Below are 24232 nucleotides of genomic sequence, written 5' to 3' on the forward strand. Positions count from 1 at the left end.
TTCGAGATAAACCCTTAGTCCAGAGATGTCTGACGATATTTTTAAAATCTAGGGACTATAGACGAGATAAACTCATAAGTCAGAGACCATTTTTGTAATTCACTCTTCTATTTTAAATTGCATTGTAATTAGTAAATGAATAATGCTCGAGTTTTGAAATGATTGAAATCCAATTTAGATAGGAAATGAATCTCACGCTAGTAGAGTAATTAAAATTTCAAAGTGCAAATTTCAACCAAAAAAAGGAAATACTAAAATTATAAGAAATTGATAATATGGGGATGAATTTGCAAACAAGAAGAAGCAAAGCCCCAATTCCCAAATAGCATAAAGAGGGCAAAAACAATAATCTCAAGTTTCAAACATGGATCCGTCTAATCAAAACCCCATTTCCCCTTCTCCGATTCTCCTCTCAATATGACGTTGCTGAAATTCGTGTGAAAATTGAAGAAATTAAAGAAGAATAAGGCATAAGTGAAGATGATCCAGTTGCTTTTCGGCCTTATTTTCGCGGAGATGTCGCTGATCGTGGCGTTCGTGTTTAAGACGCCGCTCAGGAAGCTGGTCGTGATGGGGCTGGACCGCCTCAAGCGCGGTCGCGGCCCGATCGTCGTCAAGACCGTCGCCGTCACTGTCTTCGTGCTCATGGTGGCCACCGTCTATAATGTGGTGGCGATGCAGAAGCGTTGGATCCAGGATGAGGCTGAAGTCAATCCCACCGATCAGGTCATCGTCGCCAAGCGCCTTCTCGAAGCTTCTCTCATGGGTGAGAATTTCCTGTAATTGGATCCTTGTTCATTTTTTTAATCAGAAATTCTCAACTACGAACGCTATATTTTCTGATTTGGATTTCGTAACTTTGTTGCTAAGCTGCATCGACATTGCATAATTCGTTTGATATCTCGGAGGATCATTGTTCTGGATATGACTACGCGTAGGAAAAAACAAAGAGCATAACTAATTGAATCTTTTTATCCGATCGTTTATTTTCTGTAGATATACCTTTTTAACTGGGTTTCCCTGTTTAGTGGATTTCCTGTTCATTCTCTTTTTGTCATGAACGTATATTGTTTCTTGCTGTGAAATCACTTATTTTTCGGTATTGGTTGTGATGGTCTATGATGTTTTAGGTATAACAATGGTTTCATGGTGCATCCTTCAAATTTCCTTTTCAAGGTTTTGATTTTGAAGTAGAGTCTAAGATTGTGAATATTAGAGGTCTCGTATGAGTGGAGGTTTTCTTTTTTTGATTAAGACAGTGTACGAATGTGAATTTGTCTTGAGGTCATATAGTATCCAGCCTTTCGGTGATAGGAAATGCCTTAGTTGGACTTTTATGGAAAATATCATGCAATGACAGTTCAACTAGAACTGGCATGTGATCTGAATTGGTATACGACGTGCATTGTTTCATTAACATGATGTAATCTAGTCCGCTAGAGCAATGGCAAATGGCCAGCATGAATATCTTTTATCCATGAATTTTGTGCATGGATTGGGGGCTGAGTGCAATGCTATATGGCTAATGATGTTCAGTTGAATACAAACTTAATCTGGTTAGGGTCTTTGATTTTCCTTGATTTGATCTTTGGCAAATACGTTTGTGTAACCAGCCTGCTTATTTTATTCACTGGAAATTGATATTAGCATAATATCAATATCATCTTTTGGTGCATACTGGAAAGTGGAAACAGAGTTATGTGAAGATATAGGTGCTTAATTCATTGGGGAGTTTGCAGTATGCAGTTAACAGTAATCCGATAGGTGTCATGAATGGCTGTTTTCTATTTGAGGTACCTTGACTTGTATTCTGATCTTGAAACTGAATGTTTTAAGCCGGGCATAATCGTGTCCCTGTGCTCATATTTAGTTACTCTTAAGGACCTGAGAATGGACCTTGTATTTGGTATGCTCATCTTTACTTTAGGACCCAAATACTGACTATATAAAATTGACATTCTGAAAATGGAACTCGCTGTTTTATTGGTTTCATCTGTTTGGAATCATTATATATTGCCTCATAATTTTATGTAATTGTACAATTGTAACGTTCTTAAATTTTTAAATGTTCTGAAGATTCTTGGCTAATCCATGTTATGGGACCACCATTTTAAAAAATGAACTTTACCTTCCTTAGGCCTACCAACCTGCCATTTCAATTCTCTTTCGCTTGAAAGCTAACGTCAACACAGGCTCCATGTTATTGTGGAATGGTTTCGATACTTTTCACTTTAAGCATGCTCTCATAACTGTCTTAACACATGCTATTACCTGGTTAAATATTCATTCCATATTCTGGAATTTATCTACTTTTCCAAGAGTTTAATATACATCAATTCTGGTGCAGGATTCTCCCTATTCCTTGCCCTGATGGTCGACAGGCTGCATCACTACATCAGGGAACTGCGTATAAGGAGGAAGAGCGCGGAAGCTGTTAAAAAACAGAATCGAGTTTTCGATGATAACAGGTCTCCAGCACCTGAGGAAATCAAAGTACTGGAAGACGAGATGAGTAAACTGCGTGGAATGATAGGTAGGCTGGAGAAACATCTTGCTGAAAAGAGTAAAGAGGCAAGCAGTGCGGAAGCCAATGCGACAGCCTTGAAGAAGCAATCGGAAGGCTTTCTTCTTGAATACGACCGCTTGCTTGAAGAAAACCAAAACCTCCGAAGCCAACTTCAGTCTCTAGATCGACAATTTTCCTTTTCTGATAGCAAAAAAGTGATGTGAGGCATCGTTCTATATATTGTGGCTTTCTTTTTTTGGGTTTTTGGCACGCACTTGTGTTATACTATAGCAGCAGTTTCCCTCCACTTTCCAAGAAAAGAGTCTCTAGTAGAAGAGGCTCCATTTTTTGTTTACCTTTTCTTCTTTTAGTTATTTCTACAATGAACAAATACTGATACCCAAAATTGTTAAAAAGTCTTTTTATGAGATCTCTTTACAATCAAACAATTTAAAATTGTATTAATATTTTACTCTCTTAGTTTCATAATAGATGTCATACTTTCTTTTTTAGTTTGTCTCACAAAAAATATGGTATTTCTTTTTTTTTTTGAAAAAAACTATTTCTCACATTAATATAAATATAGTACTATTTTCTCTCTCCATCTAGCATACAAAACATCTTTAAACAAGTATGTCATCTATTATGGGAAGGAGGATGTACTATAAGGGCATATGCAACGCATACGGCCGGCTCGTTCCATGGGGACGTAATGAAAAGAACACGATCAATTAAGGGAAGGGGATGCTCATTGTGGATGACTTAAGTTATCCCCAACCATTTACACTAAAAGTAAACCTAATTTTGAGTACACATCACATCAAAAAGTAGTGTTACTCCAACCATTTATACCAAATCCAAATTTTACACCATTTTTTAGTGTATGTCTTATAAAATTTTTGTACTAGCACCACCATATTTGGTACTCCCTCCGTCCCCAAAGAAATTTTGTAGTAGCACCACCACTACTTTGAGTTCAGTACGAGTTTTAATGCAAAATTGGTAAAGTAAGAGAGATGTAGAGATAAAAAGTTCTCCATCCGTCCCATAATAGATGACATACTTAGAAAATGACACAGGATTTTAGGAGATTTATTTGGTGTATTAGGTAGATAGAGAAAATAGTATATTTATATTCAAATGAGATAGAGTTTTTTTCAAATAAAGAAATGTGACATCTTTTGTGGGACAAACTAAAAAGTAAAGTGTGACATCTATTATGGGACGGATGGAGTACTAATTAAAGTATTGTTATTGGGGAATGGGTCCACCTCATTAGAGATTAAAGAGTTTTCAAAATTAGAAAGTGTATATTCTTGTGGGACAAACTAAAAATGAAAGAATACATATTTTTATGGGACGGAAGGAGTATTGTTCTATAGAAAAATTCAAAAATGGATTTGGTTTGATATATGGTTAGAGAAATTTTCTATACCATAAATGAGTTTTTGGCATATGGTTGGAGATGATTTAACTTTGTACAATTTTTAATTACTACAATCTTAAGCTCATGAGTATATTTGTGCCATCATCTAATTCTCTATAAATGCATCTTATTTTAGTAAATTCTCTTGTACTTTTGTCGTTGCTTGATCATCAATAGCAAATTTAGCTATATTAGATTTTGTACATATATTCAAGGTAATGGTTGGATTTGAATGACACAAATATACTAATATATTATTGATTGTGTTGAGTGAATAAGGATGTGTTATTTGCCTTGCGTGATTATTGTGATATGAGCTGGAATTTCAGAGTTCTCAACATGTTTATGGCCTAAGAATATCAAATAATGCAATTCTTGTTGAAATACCAAATGTATGAAATCATTCTTTTTATATAGATTAATAACATGTCTCTTTGATTTATATACAGATTTTTTGTAGTTGGTCTTTGGAGGCATGAAGAGGTGATTCTCCAAGAGTGAACATGAAAGTGACTTACTGGTGGAAAGTGAGTGGTGATGACATTACACTTAATTTCATAATTAATTAACGAAATTCGGATAGTCAAAGAGGTAGGGCTAATCAAGTACATGTTCATGTTACATATTTATTCAAATCAAGTGAAACTGAGAGAAGAATCATTTTGTCTCAGAAGCCTATCAGTATTTAGAGCTGTGAGTATGAGCATTGCCACAAAAACCAACAATGAGAGTGAAGAAAGTAGTAGCATAAGCCCACCCGCCGCCACACCCTTCACTTCCTCCGCGTACTGCGTTGATGCGACCGCCACGAAGCTTACGGGAAACGAGTACGCCCACCATGCCACGCTGAACTTCTTTATCGATTTCTTGAAATACGCCGGCCGACACATCTGTTCTCAGATCACACATAAACGTACGAATTAGCAATTAATCTCGACTCTCTGTCTATGATATGATATGATATGATATGATATATAATATGTTACGAGCACGAATGGACACAATGTTCGAGGTCACGAGGAGGGGATTCATCTTTATTTCTTTTTTTTACTATGAAAATTGGTAAAAAATTATATTCGGTCCTTACTAAATTGACGTAACTGAAGATCAAATTGCCAGAGGTTATAGGATTAAAAAGTACTGAAATTGCACGAGGAAAGAAAAAATAAAGAAACTTTACTGTAATATGAGTTTGTCTGAAGAAGGAAAAAAATAGACTCCGAAAAAAATATGGGCAAATTGTCGGAAAACCATCAAGTTTGGTTATTCGCAACTTTGAAAAATACTCTCTCCGTGTGCATATAGGAGTCTCATTTCTTTTCAGCATGAGTTTTAAGAAATGTTAAAAAAAAGTGGGTAGAAAAAAGTTAGTGGTATATGGATCTCACGTTAGTTTTATGTGAAATTTGAATGAGATGTGTGTTAATAGAATGTGGGCCATATTACCGTTCACAGTAAAAATGAACCGGGATTCCTATTCGTGAACATGCCGAAATGGAAAAACGGGACTACTATATGCAGACAAAGAAGGTAGGCAATAATAAATATAATTTGAAAATTTTCTCGATCAACCCAAAGCCAAAAAGTTTAGCGTCGTACGTGTTTTCATTTTTTGAAGTATAGTTTGTCTTTGAGCATTTTTTATGCTACTCCGTACTATAGTGCCCAAGATAAATTTGCATGGCAATAAAATTTGCTAAAGACATACTACTACCATTCATTCAAAAAATGAAAGACGTCTAGAACGCCGAATTTTATCATGGAATAATTTTGAAAATTTTCAAATTTATGATATGGACTATGGAGTAATTGATTATTTTCAAAAATGGCAGGATTGATTTGAAAATTTTCAAATTTGATGGTTTTTCCAACAATTTTCCCCAAAAAATAGAGTTCCGACAAATATTTTTTCATGCGTCCACCCCTCGATGCGACACTCACCAACGACGCGAGAAGGAAGAGCGAGAGGAAGAAGAGCATTTTGCATGCCACCCCAAACCCCCCCGAAATCGCGCTCCACGCCAGGCACGCCGCACTCGGCGTGCCAAAAAACAAAAAGGAAATGGGCCGCAGCGCGGCCCGAAACCCGGTCAAACGCTGATAGAGCGTAATAAAGACGACCACATAATGCACCAAGCCGACCGCAAAAAGGCACAGCGCGGTCTCCCTCCACCCGACCCCGGCCGCGGCCCACGCCCCGACGAAGTTCCCCACCATCGGCAGGTGGCTGGTGGGGTTCGCCACGGCCGACAGCGACCGCTTCTCGCTCGTGAACCACTGCCCGTATAGCTTTACATCAAGCGCCACAATCGGCGCCACGAGCGCCCACAGCAGGACCTCGTGCGGGAGGCGCAAGAGTACCCGCTGTGGCGTGGCGCGGAGGAGGAGGAGCCACGAGATCCACGGGACGAAGAGGAAGTTGACCGCCACGCGGTCCGAGTACTCGGCCTTCACGAGCCACAGGTGGAACACGCACCTCAAAATGTAGAGGGACGAAATTAGGGCCAGGGTGCACAGAGAGAGCCACGTCATCAGCATGGCCCATGGGCCGAGGATGCGATCGGCCACGACCAAATTAAAATAAAATTTTAATTTCGTCGTGGCATGATCGTCGATTAAGGTGTTCAGAAGCACGGCTTGGGCGCCGAGGGAAAGGGAGATTGTGAAGTAGCCTGCGTTGACTCTAGTTAGGACTGACGAAGCCGAAGCTGCTGCTTCGGCTTCGTCGCCTTTGCGATTTTCGACTACAATGTCGATGGAGTTCGCCATTGGGGCTCGATTGATATTAGAGTTGCTGCCCTAATTGGGAATTTATAGCAATGTTAGGTTTAATTTACTTGAACGAAGCGTATTACGTGTGAGGGAGAATCAAGTAGGGGGCACTAATAAGTGAGAGGGTGATTATATTTAATTTTGCAATGTGTAGTGTGTTTTGATATTGATAATAGTATAATAGTTTCTTCGTCGCCTAATTAAAGGTGTGATAAGAGATAAGCCACTAGTGCCGCCATTATCAATCTAGCTTTTTGCTTTACCTGATTTTCATTATCAGCATGATTATGAAATCAATGTTAAGCGTGATTATGATTTATGAAATACTAGTATATCTGTATTATGTTATTTTCAGTCGAAGTGAAATTGATTTAATGGATGCTAAACTTTCCTAATTTGGTCCTACATATGCCTATCCACTTAATCGATTTTTGTGCGTCTATTATAGTAGTATAAAGTATTATACCTAATTGGCTTTTCTAATTTGGTCCTACTCCTACATATCCTAATTTAGTGTAGTTTTTTTTTTTTTGGTGTCAATCATGTACCACTACATTATGCACAAGACTTTTACTACGTGTTAAAATGTGTAAGACCAATTAAGATCGTTTCGTAACATATTAAATCGTTCCACATTTTTATTTAACACTACGCACCTTTGGCTGGAATTGAATGTTTTCTCTAATTTATTTATATCGACTCAAAATTTATACACCTTAACTATTGTAATACTCCTATAAAAGTAGATTACGATTTTCAGATTTATTGTGAAAATGAGTAAAATTACCTCAATATTAACAAAATGGGAATAATCATCATAGTACTTTGCACCACCAGCCGGGAATCGAGCCACTATTCTACCACTAGACGACTGGTGCTAGATGCCATCATCCCTCTGTGTTGTTATTTCTCAGATAAACAATGTCTATTCGACACGATTGCTCGCGCGGCGCGGCTTGATTAGGAGCCACTGTCAGGTTTGAGTTCAAAATCGAATAAAGAGGTTTGACAAGTAATTCTCGCCATGATAACAGTACTAACTGTGAGTATTCCGACTTTCCGATAGCTTCCAGTAGCACAAGTATGAGTGCTCTCCTATTCCGATTTTCCAATAGCTTCCAGTAGCACAACTGACACACCCTGGGGCCTGGGCGGATGCATCGACAAAATTACGGAGAATTCAAGTAGACGAGTCATTTGTTTCAAATGGAAGTGCCATATGCATTTAAGGCACCCTAAAACAGCACATGACCAACAAACGGAACAGTAATATACGGAAACAGAAAATCTTCCATACATGGTTTTAAGCAGAGAGCATGCATTTAACGAGACCTTGCTTGACCATGTTGTACCTGGAAGAGATACAAATAGTTAACTACAGCATCCCTTAAATGAACGTGACATGGCAAAGATGCCAACTATCAAAAGCTTATCAATGGGAGCTGAATGACATAGTAACAAGGAAATCCTGGCTCTTGAAACACCCGTTCAATCACCATAATGCAACCCCAAGCAAAGTCAAATAAAAGTAAACAGCAAATTATCATACCACACTGGAGTTGAATTTCCAACTGAGATCTCTTTGAAACCAAGTCCCAGGATGCCATCAAACTTGGCCACCAAAAATGTAACACCACGTTCTTTCGTTGCCTCAATAAACTCCTGGATTAAGTCAAGGACACCACTGTAAGTAACCAAATACTACTACCCACTACAAACATAAACTAAAAGAGTAGGCAGGATCTGGTTCTTCACAACTAGGTGGCCGACTTTGACGTTGTCCTCACTGAAGAATCCAGAGATAGCCCCAGTCCCATACTGGATAGCAGCGGATTTTCCTGTAGACCAAAAACAATACAGCAGATTTTTTTTTTATCTCTGTGCATAACCTACATTATGTCACATTGCAGACTAATGCATTCCAATATCATGATAAAATCCTATTAACTGATACAAATCCATGGAACTTGTTAATAGGTCGAAGGTAAATAGCAATGGTACAATGCAAATAAAAACAGATTACCAAGTACAAAAGAATGAAGGATTCTCCAGAAATAAGTACATACCATATGTAGTTACATCCAAAAAATATTTGTCAAGTATTAACAGCACCATGTTTTAGTCCGAAAAGTAACAATGCATCAGAACAAATTAACTTATTTATAAGTATACAATGTCATATGAATCTTTGGCTTGAAAGCACGGGAGAATAACGCAACATGATAACATGAGCATGAAAAAGGCAGGGGATAACACACCATTCTTCTTGTAAGTACTTGACTGGCTGGACTTGTACTTGGAGTGGAAAAAACAAGGAACCTAGCGTGTTTTCCCTTCTACAAAACCACTTCAAAATTTTCAATAAATTTACAGAAAAGTAACATTTGGCAGAGGGCACCCACAGATTGGAGCTACCAGTGTCAAAGATCACAGTGAATTTCTGCGGAGGAGTACCAATACCAATCTCTCCAAAAGACTGGGCATCCATGTAGTTCTTCAGAGCAACAATGTCAGTATCTGCAGACTCACCATATTTACCCCGGAAATTGTACTTCCTAATTGAGGCTCTCAATTTGTCTGCATCCTTCGACTCAAGACGAGCAGCAAGTCGATTGTTTTGATCAAACTTCATCTTTTTAAGTCCTATTCTTAGCAATTCATCATCCAATGCAGAAAATGCAAGAGAAAAGAACAGGCTTGAAAGGAAAAAGGTGAAAGCAATTGCTTTAACTCGGGTCCCCATTTTACCTGTAACACGGATTAACAAGTTATCTATTGCTCTGCTAAGACTACAGTTACGTAACCACTAGACGATAAAAAAAATGCCCAAGCAAGCTGCAGCATGCTATATTATATGACGACTGTGTGTATAGTGCGTACTCCCTTAAGAGTAAGGCTAGTTTTATCAACTTGATATGCACTTATCTTAGCTTCCATATTTCCATAAGACAACTATTAAATCAACCATTCCGACATACTTTACTCACCATGCAATCAAAGAATTTGTCAATTTTATCAATTTAGTCACTTTCCCCTTTCACCGGCATACAGAAACGCATCAAATAAGAAAGAGTAGCAAACTACTCCTACAACATAAGCTAAATTTAGAAAGGGTGAAATACAAAAAATAAACACTACGACGAACAGAACATTCAAGGACAAAAAACTATAATCCATCACTCAAAAAAAACAATAATCTATCAGTCCATAACATCTGTATAATTCATCAGTCCAAATAATCTACTAATAATCCAGATTCGTAGTGCATGCGTCGTTTGAATAAGGAAAATACAAAATCAGAAGGTTGAAATCATCACAAATCCAAAATGGATGATTAAAATGTTAAAATTCATAATTCTTGTCCCACATCGACTTGGTAACGATCCTAGCTCACCTATATAAGCGTGGATAACCCTCCCCTTATAAGGCCTTTTAAGGGGTGAGTGGCACATTTCTAATATGGTATCAGAGCGGGCATTATATCTCTTTATCTCTTCTCTTGCCTACCCACGTGACGGAAGTCCGATGTGTCATTACGGCCTACACGTAAGGGGGCGTGTTAAAATTCATAATTATCATGATCGTGTTAAAATTTCATAATTCTTGTCCCACATCGACACCACACCCTCACGTGAGGGGGTCCGATGTGTCATTCCGGCCTACACGTGAATACGTGATTAAAATTCATAATTCTTGTCCCACATCGACACCACACGTGAGGGGACGTGCTAAAATTCATAATTCTTGTCCCACATGGGCGTGTTAAAATTCATAATTCTTGTCCCACATCGACTTGGTAACGATCATAGCTTCATAATTCTTGTCCCACATCGACTTAATTCAACGATCATAGCTTCATAATTCTTGTCCCACATCGACTTAATTCTTGTCCAACATCGACTTGGTAACGATCCTAGCTCAGCTATATAAGTGTGGCCATTTCTAATATAAAACCTAACAAAAACCCTTCGATCACATTCACATCTGTATTTCTTCTCATTTTTGTAACAGTACCAAAATGTACCTCGCGTATTGAACAATTAAGAGGATATAAAATGAAGAATTCTTAACAGAAAAAGAAGCATACGAAATACATGAATACACACACTCACCGAGAGGTCGAAGACAGACGAGAGGAGAAGCAATCTGAAGCAGTGACGAAAGGGATGAATGGGGAGGGTGGCGAATAAATAGGAAGTAACCAAAATATATTTGGAGAAACAGTTGCAGTTTCCCGAAAATCGCAGCCGTTAATAAAAGACCTCGTACTTTTCCACAGCCGTTGGATTGTGGGGAGGTGTTATTTTCATGAAGTAGTAAGCTCGCGTGTGTCGCGGTGCATGAAGATTATGATGCGCAGCGCAATCAGAGGCGTCTAATTTGATCGAACGGTGGGAAGTGGGCACGGGACGGGATGGCCAGGTAGGTCAATGAAAAGGATGGAATAACGTGAGAGAAGGCGACGTCGCATAGTGGGGGGTTAGGGGGGCGCTCTATGCTCCGTCACATCAACATTTCATCCTCCTACCCTTCCACCTGCAGTGTGATGCCCTATAGGTCGTCCTATAGTCCGCCATAAGCATTTTATTTATTTGAATATTTAAAATACTACAAAAATTGGAAAAAAACTTCATTTCATTAAAATTCAAACATTACACTAAGAAATAAAAAAAAACTACAAATTTTCAACGGTCCCAAACTTCTTCAATCATGTCGTTCATGAGCTGAGCATGGCCTTGTTGGTTGTGTATTGAGGCCTGTCTAGATAGAACCCCATTGAAGCCCATCGGTAATCTTCGAACGTGGGGCGGGGCTGCCGTGCTGGAGCTAGATCCACCTTCATCATCGCCACAATCGGTGACTCTTCCACCTTCGTGTTCGACTATCATGTTATGCAAGATGATGCACGCATACATGACATCGGCAATGACGTCCTTGTACCAGAACCGTCCCGAACAGATGACGTACTCCAGTCGTCGCCGGGTTTCATTTTTTTCAGTGAGAAAGATTGGGAGTGAAATATTGGTGTGTGAGGAAAGTGAGAGATGGGAGAGAATTATTGGTGTGGGAAATGGAAGAGAAATGGAGGTTTAAATAGATAAAAATTTTGAAAAAAAAGGAAAACGCGTTGCATCGTCCGCGTGACCCGCAATGGGGCGGACGATACAGCGTACGATGCGTGTTCCGACGCCATCGTCCACGGACGATGTATAGGGGGCGGACGATGCATCGGGCATCGTCCGCATAGCTACAGTGGCGGACTATCGTTCGCCCCAGTGTGGATGCTCTTACGGGGCACCAAAACTTGCTAGGAAGCGTAACACGCGACACTTGGTTTTGGATTTGGATTCAGGTTAAGTTTTGGTTTGGGTTTGGATTATTTATTCTTTAAATAATTAAGAATGATTTTTCAGTTTTTAATTATAATTTAAATTTTTTATACTATGTTCATTGGAGTATCGTCTAAGTTTGGATTTGGGGATTTTCCTTTGTTTTTCGTTTTATTTTTCACTTTCTATTTAGATGGGGATTGGGAAGATTGTATTTTGCAAATAAATAGAGAATATAAATGAATTAGGTCATTCAATTTAGATTCAATTTTAGTATAATTGATTATCAGGTTTTCTTTTCAAATTAGGATGACGAATTAATATTGACAATTTAAATTTTGTTTACGCTAAATATTAAGAATCGATATTTTTTCTTTAAATAGGGAAAATCATGCCAATATATTATACTCCATAAATGATAGTGAAACAAAATGTCACACATCTCTTTAAAAAATACGAACAGAAATACAATCTTTATATGGGCGTCCACAATCCATAATACTAGGAGTATCATTTATTAAAAATGTATCTTTAGTTAAAATTTATTATTTGTAAACTCAAATATATTGTGGTTAATCTAATAAACTTTAATTAGTAAATAGTATACGCTACTTGCATCGAAAAGTTTTGATTTGAATTTAAACTCGTAAGCATTTTATATGTTTAAATTTAATCATATCAATATGTCTTGATTAAATTTAAACTTGTATACATTTTATGCTAGTGTGATTTAATTTTGAATTTATATACTATATTTAATACCCGTGTAAAGAAATTTTCTCTTGAATGTATTTTATTGACATTTTATACTAATATCTAGATGTCTTCAATTATAATTTAAGCTTTTATCAATAAAATTAATTACTATTCTTATCAATGCCAATCATTACTAAGTTAGACTCTTATCCTTATCAATGAAAATCATTTCAAATTTTTTATCAACGAAAATCATTACTAATTTAGACTCTTATCAGGAGTCGGTGATTTAAACTCTTATTAAGAAGTAAATTCATGGATTGCATCATCATATATTAGAAGATGGTATTTTTGATTAAATATGCGATGCCTCTCCATTTAAATATTCTTAAATATATTTCTCCCCATCGTTTGTTAATCTTAGAAGATTAAATCTAGTTGGGCTCTGTTAGTGCGAATACCCAGCAATATTTGTGCTATTTCACATAGTTATATTTCACGTCTCTTCTATTCTCCGCCCTTCTTTGATTACTTCTCATTCTTCAAGGCATCCGTTGTTCTTTGCTGTATCAACATGCTTCCAATGCGAAATCATTCTTTTTAATAAAGTTCGAGGTATCAATTACTCCCTCCGTCCCAAAAAATATGTGCACTTACCATTTTCACTCGTCCCACAAAAATATGTGCATTCTATTTTTAGAAACTAAATATCAATTTAATAATATAGGTCACATTATTCACTTACACTACTTTAACTACCATTCACTTCCTCTCTCTTACTTACCATACCATTCTCCCCTCTACTTTATCAATTTTGTCTTAATTCCCGTGCCATCTCATCCGTCCATATTTTTATGGGACGGAGGAAGTATTGTTTATTGTTTTGTCTTGAGTAGCACAAAAATATTCGTTTACCTGGATTCTGCAACTGAACCTTCCCTTTTATATGAAAAGCTCAATGTCACAAAAAATCTAATGAATATACTACAATTTATTGGCATGATTTTGTACACTCCACAACAATTAATGTAATTCAATTGAATTAAAAAGCATAGCAAAACTAACTCAATTGAGTTAACCAGCATAGCAAAACTTTATAAAAATGCATTTTAGAACCAAACAAAGATGAGATTAAGGTTGATGGATTTCTGGTGGAGTCCGAAACGTGATTATTGCACGAAGTTGGTTTGGATTACCATTGAATAAAAAATGGGGAAGTGCAATTGCAATTAAAGACAACAGAAAAATGGATAGGCGGCGAGCACGTGGGAATATTAAAGTGTAAGTGAGTGGTAAAAGATACTCATACTGGTACGGTTGAAAAAGTACGGTAGTATTATTCAAACTTAGAAAAGTGCATTCTTCAACCACCTCCACGGCTCCACCTCTACCTCCACTTTTTCAACACGATGCAACTCTTTTTCTTTTCCTCTTTTTGAAATTTTCATTTTCTTCTTATACCTCCTCCCCTCGTAAAAGTAAAGACATTTCAGACTACATTGGTCCGGGTCTGGGTCTGAATACATAACGGGTAAAGTAAAAGAGATAAAAATAAAAAATTAATGGAGTATATAAGTGAAAAATGAGGTTCATCTTATTAGACATGAAAAAATTACTAAAAATAGAAATGAACTACTTCCTCCGTCCCAACTAAGATGTCATGTTTCTTTTTCGCACGTGTTTTGGTAAATGATAATAAATAGTTAAAATAGAGAGAAAGTAAAAAATAATGATAGATGAGAGTTTCTTCTACATTATTCTCTCTCTTACTTTACTCTGTCTAGCACGAAAACAAGTGCGAAAACAAAATGTCTCTTAGCGAGGACAAAGGGAGTATTTTTTTAGAGCATACCCAAATGGAAAAAATATCTCTATTTTTATAAAACGGAGAAAGTAATTATTAGGATAAAATTAAATTTCAATCAAACTTTTATTTTAACAATTTTAGTCATTTATATATAATGTATTGTTCATATTTTTCAACAAAACAATATCGTTTATCTTATAAAGACTAAGAAAATATTGTTTAATTAATTGTTGATGACGCCACATTGATTTTTCAACTTCCATATTATACAAAATTTTAAAAAATAAATCCAAACTTTATATTATTTCTAATTTATGTATTAGTAGCGAGATAGACTCGAATTTGACCAGATTTTGTGATTTTTTAAAACTAACCCTGATTATTAATAGAACGCACCCAACGCTTCTAATTGACACAACCTTTCCACCGATCCGCCGAACTCCTCGACTTAATTATTGCCTCTTAGTACATCTTTCACCAGCTATCAAATCGCCATGTATTTAATTACCTAATCACATGTATGGTATCGAATTAATTAGTTTATCATAATTCATTTCAAGTAAACGATTATTTTATACCTTAACAATAAGGTTAGCCGCTAGCTTCGGAGCGAAGTGTCAACAGAGGCAGGAATGATCCCGCCAACATAGATTAAAATAAATTTTAATCCAAAGCACGAGATTCTCTCTGACATTATTGGATTGGAAAAATTAAATCACAGGAAGCTACCTTGAAAATTCTCAATAAAATGTCTTGTTGTTTTGAAGTCTACCCAATATTTTTTTTTCAATGACATCGTTTACGTGTCAAAGATATGTGGCCGGGAATTTTGACTCTATTCCATTCGATGCAAACAAGTCATCACAAACACAATCCACAAGTAATCCAAAACAAACATTTGAATGTTTTGTTCTTTAATATAATTTCGGGTCGCACATATTACCGCGTGGTGTGTATTCATTCAACCAATCATGTTTTCTATAATTATGATTGGTTGAACATATTATATGACAATTTGTCCCATATATTGAATTATTAGGTCAATTACAATTCGAAATCCATACGATATTTGGAGATAAAAACGAAACAACAGGGAAAAGAATGTATATTTGTGTCCTAAACATTACAAAGACAAAACTAATATGGACATGTTAATTCCATCGTGTATCTACACCCAGAATTCTATACCCGAAACCAAAAGGCAAAAACTATCTGACACGAACTCGGACGAAATTATGACAGAGTAATAACAAATTAAGAACTCGAACACTTCGATAAACTAACACCTCGTCGAAAAAACTTGCTAATTATGTATTTACGTTAGGGTTAGCTGTTGTTGTTGTCGTTGTTGCTGTTGGGAGTGTGGTTTCCGTTATTCGCCATGATGGAGGAGATCGCCGCCGCGAGGGCGGCCGTGAAGTTGGGATCGGCCGTGATCGCCGCCGTTGCCGCGCTGAGCGTGTCGGTGAAGGACGGCTGAGCCGGCGCCGGCAGCTGAGGAGCTTCGTTGACGGATTTGGGCATGTGGAGTCCGGAAAACTTGGACTGATTGTATAGGGGTTGTCCGAAAACCGGAGGCGCGGAGACGGGAAACGGGACTTGGAAGTGCGGCGGCTGGCGTTGGTATTGTAGAGCGTTGGGCGATTGGGTGAGGTCGAGAGTGACGGTGGGGAAAGGGGCTGATGCGGAGATTGTGGCCATGTTTGATGAGCAAGGGAGGATGGTTCGGGCGAGAAAGTTGGGGTTCATTAGGCCGTCGGCGCTCGGCATCGAGCCGGAGAGGAGCATGCTGGCGGCCGCGGAAGTCGTGGACGCCATGGCCATGGCGGCCGGTGGCAACGGGTGGTTGTGCGTTCCCTCGTACGTTGTGATTAAAATTGTTCTATCCTCGGCGCACCTTTGGACTTGTTTGCGGACCGGACACCCGACTGCCATCGTGCAACGGTAGTAGGCACGTGGGCACGGATTCCCTTTCGCCATTTTCTGACCGTATTTCCTCCACTGACATCCATCAGATATCTGAAATGGCATGAGATTTTAAGAAAAATTATTTTAAGTATTAAGCAAAATATTTAGAGATTGGAACTTTTTACTAAATATGAAATGGAACATTTCAATCGAGACAAATTAAAAAGGAAAAGTGAATATTATACCATGGGAGCTTCTGAACGAGCTCGGACTGAGACACGGGCCTTCCTCATGGTGGCCTCGATGGATTGTTGGTTGGCGTTGGTCGGATTCAATCTTTTCGCTCCCAAGGCCCAGCTTTCGGTTTCCGGGCTCTCCTCCCGGCCAGTTCTCTTACTCCTCGTCGCGTCCAAATTATTCTGAGGCGATCCCGACACCGTTCTCTCTTCCGACACGGAATTCGATTGCTCGGGAACTAGCTCTAGGAACTGTCTTGCGCCGCCGCCATTCGCCTTTCTCTCTTCGGTGATCTGAGAGAGAAGCACAGATACTATAATTAGCATGGCTGCCATCATCAATTTATAACAAGTAATTTGATGAATAATGATGCTGATCACCTCTTGTTCTTGGGTGCTAGCCTTTTGTTGCATCATTGTCATGAGATGCATCTTCAACGATGCGTGGTTGCTGCTGACCTGACTAAGCATCCCTCTCAACCTCTGATTCTCCACATTCATCCTCTCCAATTCAGCTTGAAGCTGTGCTAGCTGAAAAAAACACATACCAAAAAAAAGGAAACTCTCTTGTCAAAACCAATTCAGTGAAGTTGGAAGCAATATATCCCATTTTAATTAGTTTGAGACAGTATCAAACTAATGTGCAATCAAGGATTGTCAGGGGCAATCCCATATATACACTTAGGGTGGGGCTAAAGCCCTTAACAAAATGGTTTTTTATTTTTTTTTCTTTTGTAAATATTTAAAATTTATCTAAATTTTAAGGAAAATTAGTATATAAAAGCCCTTATAAATAAACTAAAACACCCAAGAATATACTTTAAAACAAAGTTTAAAAATCATAGCCCTTATCGTTATTTATTTCTGCGTCCACCTGAGGATACTAACAAAATCAAGTCATATAGATCGAATTACCTCACTCTTGGCTCGCTTATCTTCACCCTCACCATCGTCCACCGTGGACTGGTCGCTTCGGGCATTAGCAGTCACAAGTTGCAAACCAATCTACACGAACGATTCAAACAGATTAGGGGCTGTTTGGTAGAGAAGACGAGATAATTAATATTAAAAAAAAAAAGATAAAAACCATATTTTAGCTCGTATAACTCCTTTATCTTGGAGTTATCTAAGAGTACTTACGTTAACATCGAAATCCCTGGCGGCCGACGGTTGAGGGTTCGAGTCTTCGTTCTTGACAAGCGGCTTCTTCGTTTTCTCAGCGAAGAAGTCCACTTCCCGGTGCTCGGGCGACTCCTGTCTTCGGCTGGGAAACATAACGAAACCGCTTCTATGACGATCGAAAACGGGCTTGTTCGCAAAAAACTCGGAATTATCGAGGGTGAGGCCACATCCTGTGTCCATAAATATAAAATCGAAATGTATGAGAGAAGTGTGAGGAAATTAGAGAAGTCTTTCAAATGAGTGCGATGCACGAGTCTATATAAAAGGATTGGGGGCAGCTGGGAAAGTTGAAAATATGAAGGTGTTATTACGTTGGACTAGGAAATTTTTGAATTGAATCAAATGTGAAGTGAGAGTGGGAAAGGGTAAACGTAAGGTGGTGCGTCAGCGGGGCCCACGGGGGAAGACTTGGCGAGAGGTTTCGTCCAAATTTCGTCAAGACTAAGTTTGACTCATTCCTATTAAAGTGAACTAAATAATCGAAATGTGGAGAAGACTAAAATGGTAGTAATAAGAATACACCGGCCCGACCGATGCGGCACTTTACACGTGATGATAATGAAATGAGAGAGAAAAGTCAACCAATTTGACCAACTCATCCATCGCCGGTGACTCACGAGTACTACCTCTATCTAGCTCACTTTGCTCTTTATTACGGTATGTGTTTCTTTTGGTATTTTGTATTTCTAAATATTACTACTATAAAAAGCTGTTAAGATTCTAAATCTATACTCTACTTACTAAATTAATTGGGATATTTACCTTTTCTTAGTAAATTATGAAAATGGTATTTAGTGAATTATCTTAAGAAATAAAATAGACGAAGAGAATACAAAGGTAAAATTTTGCCAAAATGTATCAAACGTTTCAACAAAGAATATTAATCACTTAAATTGTGCTAATTAGAATATTAATTGATTAAATTTGATTAACTAATAAGAATTTATAATTGAATTTTAATGGAGAAAATAGTGTACAACATAAAGTGTTTCATAACTATAAAATTAGATTAAATTTGTATGGTGAATTTTTAATAATAATAGTTATTATTAAGCATTATTTATAACTTAAAACAAAATATATAAATATTTTCTTGATATGTTATTGATTAATAATAATAATAATAATAATAATACAATAGATATAATAATATTAATAATATGATCGTTACAATGTGTACTAATCTTGATATTATAAAAAAATATTTTAAGAAAAGTTAAACTATTTTTCCTTTTTTCAATTCTTAGACAAAAAAAATCAACAAACAAAACAAAACAAACAAACAAATGAATTTAAAATTAGGAATCGGGTTATTTTTCAGTGTATCAAGATCATGAAAACTGAGGTTGTGATTGATACGGAAATGACCTAATTAAATGTTATAGTTTTGGGCTATTGAATCTAAACAAATTCACACGCTTAACTCTAGTGCACCACACGATCAATTCAGGAAAGGCGGATTTATTTATTTTTTATTTTATAATTCTCCCTTTAGATAAATTCAAATGTCGTAACAACTTCCACACACTTCAACACAAAAATGTCTAATTTCGTAAAATAATTCTCATTATAGATAAATTCGAAAGACATCGTAGCAACTTCCACACACTTCAACTTAAAAGTCTAATTTCTTGCGTCAATGAGATACACATACATATCCCGAGTTTCAATACATATTATCTATGACATTATTTAATACTATATAGTTGGAAAACCATCACAACTTTAAGATAAATAATAAATAAATAAATAAATTGCGTGTGTTGAAAATTGATAGTTTATTAAATCTTTAGTGATAGGTAGTGTGCAAAGCGTAGGTAGTTTGCGGGCAATTAGTAATGTAGCCACTGGTCCACCTCCTTTACTTAGACCTCAAATTAAACCTATATATTTAATATTTATTACATTAATTTATTCAACTCATGTGTTGATTTACCAAATTCAGATCTTTTTTGTTTTTTTAATCAACACAATTATATGAAGAAATTTGTAAATAAAACAACTTGATTTCTCATTCGAAGAGATCAGGCATTCAAATAGTAGTAGTTTTTAAAAGTTCTTTTGAGTTAATTTTAGAAAAAAAAAGAAGAGAAAAAGTTAGGAAATGTTTAATTGATTTAAAGAGATATGACATTTAAGATCTTTTTTTATTTTTGCTATCTAAGAATTTGGCCAAACTCACCTAGTACAGCCTATATAAGCTATATAGGAGAAACTATCACTCAACACTTAAATTAGACCCCCTAGCAAATAAACTTAATTATTAATTACTGAAATAATTGAATATTCGATTTTATAAATATTTCCATGGTCTTCATGAATTTCTTCACCCTTTCTGCAATCGTGCAAGCACTAACCATCCCTTTATAACATTTAACATTAATTGTATATCACGTTTAATAACGTAGATCTGTTTTGTTACAAAGTGCAATGTAAACATTAAATAACTATTTATATTAATTGGTATATTGGTCAATGACTTGAGCAGTTGGGTTATGAGGGTGAACTTAGACTTGTCCCTATTTTTATTATCATAATAAATAACTTACATCGTTGTCACAAATTGTTTAAATTAACTTCCATCTAATTTATTTTTAAATCTTCAACTTCTAACGAAATTCAAATTTTATTGAATGCATCGGCGTCCCATTCTGCTTAATTTTATTTCCACATTTAATTTATTTAATATTGATAGACACTAGCCAACGCCGTCTCGTTACGACCAAACATGTGCATACCTAAGTTTTTCTAGGATATTTTCTATTAATACTAATAAAAGATAATTACAAAAAAAATGACAAAGAAGTCTATATAATCTTTAGTGTTTACTATGGAAACTTAAGTATGACTTGGCTTGGATTATTAGTATTATTTAATAACTTTAAATTAGTTAATCTATCTTCTTCAACTAAGATTTGTTTATAAATTCAAATTAAAAGAAACTGAGATTTGTTTATATTCAAATTCCATAAGCCATTAGTTTGAACTTTTTCCCTAACGATGCCACATAGAACTAGGTAGTTTAATTTATTGTATGACCGAATCATTCAACTAAATTAAATTACATTTAGTGACCAAGTAAGAAAATGAAGGTTTGATTTATTTAATTTTATTTTTGAAAAATGGTAGAATAGCAGGACTAGTATTATCAGTAGGTTGAAACTGTTGAAACCTAACTCAATTCATTTTATAAACACTTGAAAGATCTCATAATTAGCTGTTGAAGTTTATAAATGGTCTTAGTTAAATATGTTAGCCAACAAACCTCTAAATGCTACTCATATATTAGCCATGGACGATTTTCGGCATCGACCCTACCGCCGATCCGTAAGTTTCATTAATCATCCTTCGATCCCATGGAGAAGTTCTCCCGCCTCCGCCCTTTCCCTTTTCTTTCTATTGCGTGATTTATAAAACTTTCGTTATGATGTATGATCGAAACATATGTTAAAGACCCACAATTTCATGATTCAGATAGATATTAAATCATACTACTTTACAAGATCTGCATACCATATAAATTGTGGGGGACTTGTACAATAATTAGTACTCCTAGCTAGTAGTTAAATGATTTAGTCCATAACTAAAACTCGAGTAGCACTGCTAAATACAGCTTACACCATGCAAATTATTTTTGAGTGCACGTGCTCGTGCATGTCTAATTAAACATATTATTGAAAATGAGTTTCAAAAGTTTTGATAAACCTTTGTTCCCACTTTATTTTGACTTTTGGTGGTTTATAATTAAAGCAATATTTCATTTATAGAATACTGCATAACGAAGATTTTTCTCCAATTACTTAAAACATTTGAAAAAATATAAATATTCACATAAATATTTTAAGGCAATTTTGTAAAATGTATTATTATTTGTTTTTTAGTGAGCCTTAGATCTACATTGATCTCATATTGAAATCTTTCAGACTGATCTCTGTTATATTCACATAACATTTTTTATTGTTGGTTGATGATCATGGTTGATTCTTAAACACTTTTTAGATTAGAAGTCATTGTTGTGTAAATGGATCTACTTCTACATAATATACATATATACGTAAGTCCATGAATCATTCTTTGAATGAAATCATTCAAACTTTCAATTAACATGATTATGTGAGTTACATTCTTTGAAATGTTATTAAAATTCATGTTGTAATTTATCTGTCACCAATAATTAATGTACATTTATCAACATAGTTGACGTGATGGTCCAGCATCTCGTCCCTTAATTAAACAACATTTGTTTCGCCGGTTCGATTTCTAAAATATTGGTATTATATCTCCGAGTGGAAAAGAGAAAATTGATGAGCTTTATTTTCGGAGAAAATTATGGGGCGGCTGTTAACTTTTATTCGTTTCCATTATTATTCAACTTTCAAAACACACATACAAGTTTATTTCCAATGTCGGCGGAATCAATTCAAAAACCATCCAAGTAAACACCTTTTTTATTACTAAAGATATGCGAACTTCATTAATTAGTTAAATTTCTTGACTATTAAATAAAATTCTAACTACCATCATCGTTTTAGAATGGAAATGATGCCCTTCGTAACATGAATATATTCTTAATCTTAACTAATTAATTTGCTATATCGATTTAATTAGTGAAAAGAGAATAAAGGTTACAAAAGGCGGTTCCATTTTAAAAGATAGGGCACCTTGATTGACCAACAAGATGACCCCATCATGCCCCCATTTTCCCTACAAAAGCGATTCTTACCTTTTTCTTTTTTTTTTGTTCTCATCATATTCTTGTTTACACATTGTTTTGCTGTCTATTACTACTGTCTACTGCTATAAACATGATTAAAATCCCTAAAATATAATACTACTAGTCACACGATATCTGATTATTGGAAAAGTTTCATCAATGGTCATCTTTTTTCACTAATTGGACTTGGAGGAAATCTAGTTCTCATTATACTGTACATATTAGTAAATGAGTGTATTCAAAGAGAATATTGCAAGAATAGCAATTTGAATTGTTACATTCGTATCACTTCTAAACAGAATTAGTACATGTGATCGTATCATATTAAATGTTTTCCCTATCCCAAAAAAATAAAACCTCTTTTTATTTTAATTTGTCCCATAAATAGTTCATTTCTATTTTTGGTATTTTTTTTCTCATTCTCTAATGAGGTGAGCAGCATTCTTCACTAATAATCCTTTAATTACTATTTTTAAATCTCTTTCTTACTTTGCGAATTGTGCATTAAAACTCGTGTTGTTCCAAAAGCCTATTTTTATGAGACGGTGAAGTATATTCTAGTAATTGCCGTTTATTCCCTCTTAGAACATCTGCAACGGAGCCTGCGTAGCAGCGTTCGGTGGGGTTGGGGAGGGGTGTGATGCCCTCGGCTATTGTTGCAGATGAGATGGGTGGCGCGACCATTGGTGGGGGCGGATTTGGAAGAAGGGTTAGTCATTTTATTTATTTTTTAAATAACTCAGAAATCAATTTTAAACAAATGACCAATAGGCAACAACATGAAGCCATACTTAGACATAAACTATAGTTAATGAGTTAATGTAATGTTTTACTATATTTTATCAATTAAATTTAAAATTTGAAAACTTTTTATATTTAAATTATTTCATGTTTTATGTTTGAATTATGTAATTTCAGCCTTCCAGGAATTGAAAATATTAAGTCGTTTGAGTTATTTTTAATTTACAAATAAGGAGGAGTATAATTTAAATAAATATATGGAGTATTTGGGATGAATAAGAATGAAGAATTGAAAATGTGGAGTTTTGTTTGAAAATTTGTGGTGGAGTATTCAATAACAATGGTTATTATAATTTCTACATAGGGATCTGTAACAACAAATCAAATGGCAAATTCAGCAAAACGGCGTTAATGTCGAATCAAAATAAAGAAACAAGTGGATTACAAAGAAATCTCTCGTTTGAGACAAAAAGGAGAGTTGACTGAGATTTTGGTTTGACCATAGCCAAACGCCCATGTGGATTACCCATGACGTAGAAAATTTGAGCGTTGCCGCGTTGGTTTGGTTAGAATTGGACCATTACCATTAAGTAATTTAAATTGGATAAAATTAAATGGGAATTAGAATTCTATATAGAATTAAATTAGAAGAAATTGAATTATAGTTAAATTTTAAATTCACTGTCAGTAATAATGAATTTGAATAAAATTATATACTCCTTCCATGTTCCATCCATAAAAAAATAGACACTGTTGTAAATGGTACTAGTTTTAATGCATAATTAGTAAGTAAGAGAGATGGAGTGAAAATGTGGGGAAAGTAACGTTAGTTGATTGTGAGGTCCACATTTAGAGTGATGTGTATGGTTAATATTATTTTAAAATTTTCATTTTTAGAATTAGTCTAATTTTGA

General features: G+C 35.8%; 4 protein-coding genes across 5 annotated transcripts; 1 reads left to right on the forward strand and 3 right to left on the reverse strand.

Moving 5' to 3' along the window:
* Window positions 1–302: 302 nt before the first annotated feature.
* LOC121777570 (B-cell receptor-associated protein 31-like) lies at window positions 303–2971 on the forward strand. Its single transcript, XM_042174867.1, has 2 exons — window positions 303–766; window positions 2348–2971. The coding sequence occupies exons 1-2, from the start codon at window positions 481–483 to the stop codon at window positions 2728–2730; spliced, it is 669 nt and encodes a 222-aa protein (XP_042030801.1). The 5' UTR covers window positions 303–480; the 3' UTR covers window positions 2731–2971.
* A 1489-nt stretch (window positions 2972–4460) lies between these two features.
* LOC121777375 (S-type anion channel SLAH1-like) lies at window positions 4461–6848 on the reverse strand. The gene is made up of 2 exons (XM_042174616.1): window positions 5874–6848; window positions 4461–4822 (listed from the first exon to the last, which is right to left on the reverse strand). Exons 1-2 carry the CDS (start codon window positions 6699–6701, stop codon window positions 4568–4570), a joined length of 1083 nt encoding a protein of 360 aa, XP_042030550.1. The 5' UTR covers window positions 6702–6848; the 3' UTR covers window positions 4461–4567.
* A 626-nt stretch (window positions 6849–7474) lies between these two features.
* On the reverse strand, window positions 7475–10904 carry LOC121777376 (aspartic proteinase A2-like). Its single transcript, XM_042174617.1, has 7 exons — window positions 10817–10904; window positions 9076–9452; window positions 8963–9023; window positions 8448–8542; window positions 8254–8366; window positions 8002–8056; window positions 7475–7851 (listed from the first exon to the last, which is right to left on the reverse strand). The coding sequence occupies exons 2-6, from the start codon at window positions 9445–9447 to the stop codon at window positions 8008–8010; spliced, it is 690 nt and encodes a 229-aa protein (XP_042030551.1). The 5' UTR covers window positions 9448–9452; window positions 10817–10904; the 3' UTR covers window positions 7475–7851; window positions 8002–8007.
* A 4709-nt stretch (window positions 10905–15613) lies between these two features.
* Window positions 15614–18158, reverse strand: LOC121777374 (probable WRKY transcription factor 31). Of its 2 annotated transcripts, XM_042174615.1 has the most exons (5): window positions 17822–18152; window positions 17597–17686; window positions 17063–17212; window positions 16691–16975; window positions 15614–16556 (listed from the first exon to the last, which is right to left on the reverse strand). In XM_042174615.1, exons 1-5 carry the CDS (start codon window positions 18041–18043, stop codon window positions 15864–15866), a joined length of 1440 nt encoding a protein of 479 aa, XP_042030549.1. In that variant the 5' UTR covers window positions 18044–18152; the 3' UTR covers window positions 15614–15863. The 2 variants fall into 2 exon arrangements, with proteins under 2 accessions (XP_042030549.1, XP_042030548.1); XM_042174614.1 differs by having other exon boundaries at window positions 16691–17212; window positions 17822–18158.
* Between the last annotated feature and the right edge of the window lie 6074 nt (window positions 18159–24232).

Source organism: Salvia splendens, chromosome 18 (assembly GCF_004379255.2).
Source record: "Salvia splendens isolate huo1 chromosome 18, SspV2, whole genome shotgun sequence".
Taxonomy (NCBI): Eukaryota; Viridiplantae; Streptophyta; class Magnoliopsida; order Lamiales; family Lamiaceae; genus Salvia; species Salvia splendens.

Excerpts from the sequence above, each read along its gene's own strand:
- LOC121777374 (XM_042174614.1), bottom strand. The coding sequence starts at position 18,043 with ATGGACACAGGATGTGGCCTCACCCTCGATAATTCCGAGTTTTTTGCG. Across the intron at positions 17,687-17,821 it reads CCAGGGATTTCGATGTTAAC|ATTGGTTTGCAACTTGTGAC; the intron begins GTAAGTACTCTT and ends TCGTTCGTGTAG. Across the intron at positions 16,557-16,690 it reads CTCGTTCAGAAGCTCCCATG|ATATCTGATGGATGTCAGTG; the intron begins GTATAATATTCA and ends ATGCCATTTCAG.
- LOC121777376 (XM_042174617.1), bottom strand. The coding sequence starts at position 9,447 with ATGGGGACCCGAGTTAAAGCAATTGCTTTCACCTTTTTCCTTTCAAGC. Across the intron at positions 8,543-8,962 it reads AAGTACTTACAAGAAGAATG|GAAAATCCGCTGCTATCCAG; the intron begins GTGTGTTATCCC and ends TTTGGTCTACAG. Across the intron at positions 8,367-8,447 it reads ACCTAGTTGTGAAGAACCAG|GAGTTTATTGAGGCAACGAA; the intron begins ATCCTGCCTACT and ends GACTTAATCCAG.
- LOC121777375 (XM_042174616.1), bottom strand. The coding sequence starts at position 6,701 with ATGGCGAACTCCATCGACATTGTAGTCGAAAATCGCAAAGGCGACGAA. Across the intron at positions 4,823-5,873 it reads TCTTCCTTCTCGCGTCGTTG|ATGTGTCGGCCGGCGTATTT; the intron begins GTGAGTGTCGCA and ends ATCTGAGAACAG.
- LOC121777570 (XM_042174867.1), top strand. The coding sequence starts at position 481 with ATGATCCAGTTGCTTTTCGGCCTTATTTTCGCGGAGATGTCGCTGATC. Across the intron at positions 767-2,347 it reads TCTCGAAGCTTCTCTCATGG|GATTCTCCCTATTCCTTGCC; the intron begins GTGAGAATTTCC and ends ATTCTGGTGCAG.